General features: G+C 50.4%; 1 protein-coding gene across 1 annotated transcript; it reads left to right on the top strand.

Annotated features, from left to right (window-relative positions):
- Positions 1-332: 332 nt before the first annotated feature.
- LOC308356223 (large ribosomal subunit protein uL4-like) lies at positions 333-1,630 on the top strand (the record flags this gene model as incomplete). The annotated part of the gene is given in 3 exon segments (XM_080825054.1): positions 333-633; positions 637-722; positions 724-1,630. Coding segments are annotated over 3 exon segments (1,257 nt in total). The 5' UTR covers positions 333-369.
- Between the last annotated feature and the right edge of the window lie 6,270 nt (positions 1,631-7,900).

Raw genomic sequence — 7,900 nt, 5'->3', positions numbered from 1 at the left:
CACAGGGGAAGAAATTAAAATAGCCAATGGAATATAAAAAGACATTCCATCTCATCGGCAATCAAAAACTATCAGTAAAAATAAAGTTAGAAACGGACAATACTGGGGGCTCCTGGTTTGAACGGTCAGTTAAGCATCTGACTCAGGTCATGATCTCAGGGTTGTGATCTCAGGGTCGTGATCGAGCCCTGCGTCAGGCTCTGCACTCACGGAGGAGTCAGCTTGAGAGTCTCTCTCTCCCTCTCTCTCTGCCTCTCCTGCTCCTGCTATCTCTCTTTAAAATAAATAAATCTTTAAAAATAAAATACAGGGGCTTTTCCTATAGGAGCCGCCAGGTTGAGAGGAGCGTGGCCTTCTCCTCTCCCCGCGATGGTGTGTGCTCGCCCATTGATATCTGTGTACTCAGAAAAGGGGGAATCATCTGGCAAAAATGTTACTCTGCCTGCTGTGTTCAAGGCTCCCATTCAACTGGATATTGTGAACTTTGTTCACACCAACTTGCGCAAAAACAACAGACAGCCATATGCTGTCAGTGAATTAGCAGGTCATCAAACCAGTGCTGAGTCTTGGGGTACTGGCAGAGCTGTGGCTCGAATTCCCAGAGTTCAAGGCGGTGGGACTCACTGTTCTGGCTAGGGTGCCTTTGGAAATATGTGTCGTGGGGGCCGCATGTTTGCACCCACCAAAACCTGGTGCCGTTGGCATCGCAGAGTGAACACGACACAAGCGATATGCCATCTGCTCTGCCCTGGCTGCCTCGGCCTTACCAGCGCTGGTCATGTCTAAAGGTCATCGTATAGAGGAAGTTCCTGAACTTCCTTTGGTGGTTGAAGATAAAGTTGAAGGCTACAAGAAGACCAAGGAGGCTGTTTTGCTTCTTAAAAAACTTAAAGCCCGGAATGATATAAAAAAGGTCTATGCCTCTCAGCGAATGAGAGCTGGCAAGGGCAAAATGAGAAACCGTCGTCGTATCCAGCACAGGGGACCCTGCATCATCTACAATGAAGACAATGGTATCATCAAGGCCTTCAGAAACATTCCTGGAATTACTTTACTTAATGTAAGCAAACTGAACATTTTGAAACTTGCTCCTGGTGGGCATGTGGGACGTTTCTGCATTTGGACTGAAAGTGCTTTCCGCAAGTTAGGCGATCTATATGGCACTTGGCGTAAGGCTGCCTCCCTCAAGAGTAACTACAACCTTCCCATGCATAAGATGCTTAATACAGACCTTAGCAGAATCTTGAAAAGTCCAGAGATCCAAAGAGCCCTCCGCGCACCACGCAAGAAGATTCATCGCGGGGTCCTAAAGAAGAACCCACTGAAGAACCTGAGAATCATGTTGAAGCTAAACCCCTGTGCAAAGACCACGCGCCGGAACACCACTCTTCGCCAGGCCAAGAATCACAAACTCCGGATGGATAAGGCGGCGGCAGCCTTAGAAGCCAAATCAGATGAGAAGGGAGTTCCAGGCAAGAAGCCTGTGGTAGGGAAGAAAGGAAAGAAGGCTGTTAGTGTGAAGAAGCAGAAGAAACCTGTGGTGGGGAAAAAGGCTGCCGCTACCAAGAAACCAGCAGCTGATAAGAAGCCTACAGAAAAGAAACCCACTGCAGAGAAGCCTGCTGCCTAAAAACTTAACGTTTATTCATAAAAGTCAAATAATTTGGACAGCTAATTTTGAATAAAGACATGATCAAAGCCACTGAGAGAGAAAAATAAATAAATAAATACATAAATAAAATAAAATACAGGGGCGCCTGGGTGGCTCAGTGGGTTGAGCCTCTGCCTTTGGCTCAGGTCATGATCTCGGGGTCCTGGGATCGAGCCCCACGTTGCGGGGGGGTCTCTGCTCAGTGGGGAGCCTGCTTCCCCCCTCCTCTGCCTGCCTCTCTGCCAACTTGTGATCTCTCTCTGTCAAATAATAAATAAAATCTCGAAAAAAAGTACAAAAACAAAAGATAAAAATAAAATATAAGAGAATGTACATCTCCACGCTCTGACAAATGTGAGTGTCGGTGGTCTCAGCACTGATGGGGCAAGTATATGAACCGGGACCATGGCTTCAAAGGGCAATTTGCCAGATTCTCTAAAAGCTGTCAATGTGTACGCCTCATCGGGGATCCCGCTTCTAGGACTGTGCTGCACAGAAACAATAGCACAGCAATCCAGAGGTCAACGCTCAAGTGTCAATCAACCCTAGTTTTTAAGAACAACAACAACAGGGATGCCTGGGTGGCTCAGTCAGTTAACCGACTGCTCGGGTCATGGTCCCAGCGTCCTAGGATTGAGTCTCGCATCAAGTTCCTTGCTCAGCAGGGATCCTGCTTCTCCCTCTGCCTCTGCCTGCCACTCTGTCTGCCTGTGTTCACTCTCTCTGACAAACAAATAAATAAATAAATAATTTTTTAAAAAAGGAACAACAACAAAAAAAACAGGAAATAAAAATTTTTTATTGAATATATATCATCTAAAGTCCCCCTGCCCAAGGTCCCCACGAAGACAGAGAAGAAATATTTTAAGGTAAATTGATAAACCCGTGACAGTACCAGAAAAAAAGACAAGCAGGGGCTGCGGGAGGCAGGCCTTCTAGACAGAAGGTGAGGTGACGGATGGTTCCCTCAGGAGGCAGGATGGGTTTATTGAGTAATTTTTCGAGCTGGCAGGAAGGTGACCTCCAGACTGAGGTCCAGGTGGGTGGGGTACAGCTCGCCCAGCTGGCCGGGAACTGGGCAGAGGGGAGACTTTCCCCCTGAGTAAGGGGTGGATCCAGAACACATGGTGAGGCCCGGGGAGGTCCAAAGATGGCAAGGCAGCACCTGGAATCACAGGCCGGTGGGCAAAGACCTCAGGAAATTCCAAAGGGCACACAGCAGGCAGGGTGGGATGGGTGGGGAAAGGAGAAGCTTTCCCCGAAGGTGGGAGTGAGGATGGAGGGCTGCACCCCCAGGCACCAGCTAAGAGGCGGAGGGGGTCTTTGGGGTCTCAGTCAGGAAAATGAGGGCACGTCAGGTGTAGGGATGCCACTGGAGACACTCTGTGGTTCCAGACTACTATTGACCCCAGAAGGGACAGCAGCTCCCTCAGGCAAAGGACTGTCCCCCAGCACCTCATCACATGAGTGCACACACATCCTTGCTTCCCCACCCTGCTCCCCACACACAAAATCTCCAGACATGGGGGCGCCTGGGGGCTCAATCATTAAGTCTCTGATTTAGCTCGGGTCATGATCCCGGGGTCCTGGGATCGAGCCCTGCATTGGGCTCCCTGCTCAGCGGGAGTCTGCTTCCCCCTCTCCCTCTGCCCACTCCTCCTGCTTGTGTTCCCTCTCTTACTGTCTCTTGTCAAATAAATAAATAAAATACATTTTAAAAATTCTCCAGACATGGGCTGTGGAAAACAAAGCTGAAGATGAACAGATGCAACCCTAAACACATAAGTGAGCAGAGAGCCTAAAATCACTAAAGGTTTGAAGACTGCCAACACCACGAAAGCCGCATATGGAAAAGCCCAGTGACAGCTCACGGTCAATGTTAGGTGACTGGTGCCCTTTCTTACCTGTAGAGGGGATGGAGAGCGGGGACACTTAGGAGGGGACACAGAGGAGGGGACATTCGGGTAGGGAACTAGCAAGTGACCCGTTTTAGAAGTAGGAGGGGCAGAGTGCGTCCCCACGTCCCAGTATTCTCCAGATCCAGTTTCCTGCATCAGGCCAACGGAAGAGGAGACTCCTGGAAATGGTGTAGTTGTCCAGAAGTCCCAGGCAGTCCCAGGACCCCAAAGGACCCCATCGATACATAAGCCAGGGTGGACAATTTTCACCAGGTGGGATCAGACCACAACCCTCACCAGGATGATCTCGGACCACGGCCACAGCCCTAGAACCCCCAGGTAGTTAAGCTGGAAGGCTCTCAGTGGTCCTTGTATCAACCTCATGATTCTACAGTCCCGCATTTCACCATTTGTGTTTTGGGGACCCTTACCAGACTATCCGATGGCCTTCCTGTAACAGACGAGGCAGAAGAACCGAGACCTAAAGAAACACCAATAGGGGCACCTGGATGTCTCACTCATTCAGCGTCTGCCTTCCGCTCAGGTCATGATGCTAGGGTCCTGGAATCGAGCCCCATATTGGGCTCCCTGCTCCCTGGGAAGCCTGCTTCTCCCTCTCCCACTCCCCCAGCTTGTGTTCCTCTCTCGCTGTATCTCTATCAAATAAATAAATAAAAATAAAATCTTTAACAATAAAAAAAGAAACACCAATAAATGCCAAGCATGTACCTGTAAACAGAGCAACTAGTGATCCTGGAAAGTAAAATGTGGAAGAGCTAAAATAAAAACTCTTTGAACAGTGGACCCCCAGAGCTCTAGTGAGTGAACTGGGGTGCCCAGCTCAGACAGCTTCCTGCCAATGCACAAAAGGTTAAAGAAATAAATAAAAAGCTGCGAAATCGTGAGCTTGCTTCCTTAGTTTCTTCACACTGTAGTGTCCTCTGAAAAGCAAAAGTTTTTAATTTCAGTGAAGTATAATTTATCATTGTTTTCTCTTACGGAAGTTCTGATTATATAGACTTACATTCACCTTTTTAAAATTATTTTTAACGATTTCATCTATTTTTTTAAGAGAGAAGGAGAGAGCAGAGGCAGAGGCAGAGGCAGAGGCCAACTACTCGCTGAGCAGAGAGCCCAGCATGGGACTCGATCCCAGCACCCTGGGATCCAGACCTCAGCTAAAGCAGGCGCTTCACGGACCAAGACACCCAGGCGCCCCTAGATTATGGTCAACTTTTTAAAACATAACTCCCATTCTTGCTCATATGTCCTCCCAGTTTCATGTGTGTTCAAAGCCCCCAGGACCTCGTCCTCAGACATTACAGCATTCGAAATAACGTGTGCCTCCCTCAGACCTGGGCTTGCCTTATTAACATATATGTGGGTTTTCTAAGTATAACAGGATTGTCCAGGGAGGGGCTCCCCTGCCAGGGGCTCCCCTGGCCGCTGTGGCGTGTGTAGTTTCCATTGACACCTCAGCTCTGTCCCATCATGTTCTTGGCTCCTGTGTTTGGGGTCACTCATTTTGAAGCCTTGCGGGGTTTCTCCCTGTTTTCCTTCTTTCTCCCCGTAAGGCCTGACCGCCCTCTACAGTTTCACCTGAGCATGCTGATTTGCTAGGTAGTCTCGGGTCTTCTTCTTCCCCTACAGAAGGTCCTTTCTGATCAATACTACATGGGTCCGCCATTGGGAAAATCTGATGGCAAGTTGAATCAGGTTCCTTCCTCTGTGTGATCGTCTCTATGTAGGTTTTTATGAACTCTGTGTGTGTGTGTGTGTGTGTGTGTGTGTGTGTGCATGCGCGCACACACGCAGAAGCCCGCAGGACACAGCCCAAACAATACAGGGGGACAAGTGATGGCCTCTGGGATGTGGGAATGGGGAGGGATGGAGAGGAAGAAAAATTCTCACTCACCATTGTACTTATGTGTGTGTCATTTTAATTGTTTTTGGTTTTGTCATTTACCTTCCTTCGTTTTATCGAAGGAAAATCATACTACATTCCTTGAGCTCATCCAGAGACTCGGTCTCTCACACCCCATCCCTCTACAAGACAGCGGGGTGCGGGCTCAGGGGTCCCGTGGGCACCTCTTTGCAGTTGAGAAAGTAGAGATGTGGCAGGTGGCAGAGTCACAGGGCTGGGGACACATGGGTAGCCAAATACCAAAAATGAAAGAAACCACTGGAACCAGAAGTCAGAATTTGGGGCTGGATTGGGTGTGGAACAGAAAAGAGTCCAGCTGACACCAAGGTGTTTGGCCTAAGCATTGGGAGAACCAGGGACCACACCTAAGTGGGCAGTACTAGGGGAAGTGTTGGACATCACTGGAGAAGCATTTAAGACATCCAAGCAAAAATACTGAGTAGGCAGTGGGATCTAGCTGGCTCTCCTTCAAGTTCTAGGGAAAGGAATTCCTAGCCTTAGTGTGTGCCCAGGACCCCTTTGTGGGTCCAGTGACGTCCACGGACCTCTACTGCTGTGGTAGCTCCCAGAGACACATCTGGAATGTATTCCAGAAGTCAGAAAAGAGAAAAAGCCTCACAGACCAAAGTAAGATGCTTGAACGACAGGGTTCATTGCATCAGTTTGAAACACCTGATTTAAACTTCCTGCAGAAAGAGATACAACATGGGGTTGATGACACACAAAGGACGGGGTAGAGGCTAGGTAGAACATAACACCTAAATCTGGGGTTATGCAATGGTCGTTTGTTCCTATGTTCTCTCCACTGCACCAGCCAGTCAGACAGCAGGGTTACTAATACTGGAGCTGAGGATGCTCAAGATCACTCCAAGTACTTGGAGCCCACTCACAGAGACACTTGCAAGTGCACCCGGCCACAGCTATAACTTGCCAATTAGCCTGCAAAACAGACGAAGTTTTTTTTTTTTTAAGATTATTTATTTATTTGGCAGAGAGAGAGAGAGAAATCACAAGTAGGCAGAGAGGCAGGCAGAGAGAGGGGTAGGCAGGCTCCCTGCTGAACAGAGAGCCCGATGTGGGGCTCGATCCCAGGACCCTGAGATCATGACCTGAGCCAAAGGCAGACGCTTAACCCACTGAGCCACCCAGGTGTCACCATCACATACTCCACTTCTTCTGTTCACCTTAATGTCGCTAACACATCTAACTTAAGATTCTTATCTGTGTCTCACAACCTATTTGCCTACTCAGGATCCCCTGTCTTGTTACTAGCTTTCTTCTTTCTGCTGAGTTTCATCGATCCTGTTAATTTTTGTCTGCTCTAGTAGAACTCAAAACTCAGATACAGCACACTCCACTGGACGGTTTTATTTTCGTATTTTTTTTAAGTCGGCTACGTGCCCAAGGTGGGGCTTGAACTCATGAGCCTGACATAAAGACTTACACCGTCTACTGACTCAGCCAGCCGGGCGCACCGTGTACTCTAAGATTTTATTTATTTATTTATTTATTTGAGAAAGAGAGAGTGAGAAAGAGCATCAGAGGGGAGAAGGTCAGAGGGAGGAGCAGACTCCCCGCACAGCTGGGGGCCCAATGTCGTTCTCAATCTCAGAACTCTGGGGATCATGACCTGAGCGGAAGGCAGTGGCTTAACCCACTGAGCCACCCAGGGGCCCTTAATTTATTTTTTTTTAAGACTGGTTTATTCATCTTAGAGAGCGAGCAGGGGAAGGGACAAAAGGAGAGAGAATCTCAAGCCTACTGCGCCCTGAGCACAGCCCCGGGAGGAAACCCAGAGCCGGACACTGAACAGAGTTGGCAGGCGCCTCCTCCCCTGCCACGTTTTAAATGACTAAACTAAAACGCACAGGATTAACACAGAAACCAGTTCCGTATCGACATAGTCGTTTAGCAGAAGGTCTTCTAACCCCGCCAGTTCAAGTGCTGAGGGGCCTAACCGTCAGGTGGAGCGCAAACACCTGCGACGACGCCTGCCAGCAGAGCCCCAGGTGCAGCGGTGCCCCCAGACTGCGTGCGGGTTCGAGGTCTGCACCGGCCCCGGGGCGCGGCGGGCGCAGAGGCCCAGGTACCCTGGTGCCTCCACAACGCGCGCTGACTCCCGGGTCTGCACCGCGCGGCGCTCAGGGAACCGCGGGGCCGGTCTCCAGATGGGGGCGGGGCGGAATTCTCCGCGCTAGCACAGAGGGTCGGGGCGCAGAGGAGGCGGAGCTCGCTCCACTCCCCGCCACCGCCCACCGGGCTCGCGCAGCCGCAGACACCCAGGGAACACCGCCTCCTCAGCCGGCAGAGGGCGCGCGCGCGGCGGGCGTGCCCCGAGGACGCGTGCGCGGGGGGCGTGCCCCGAGGACGTGTGTGAGCGCCGGGGGCGTGCCCCAGGACGCGTGCGCGGGGGGCGTGCCCGCGGCC

The sequence above is a fragment of the Martes martes genome, assembly GCF_963455335.1.
Source record: "Martes martes genome assembly, chromosome: 15".
Lineage (NCBI taxonomy): Eukaryota > Metazoa > Chordata > Mammalia > Carnivora > Mustelidae > Martes > Martes martes.
The sequence above is the reverse complement of the archived record's forward strand: the minus strand, read 5'-3'. Positions and strand labels throughout refer to the sequence as shown.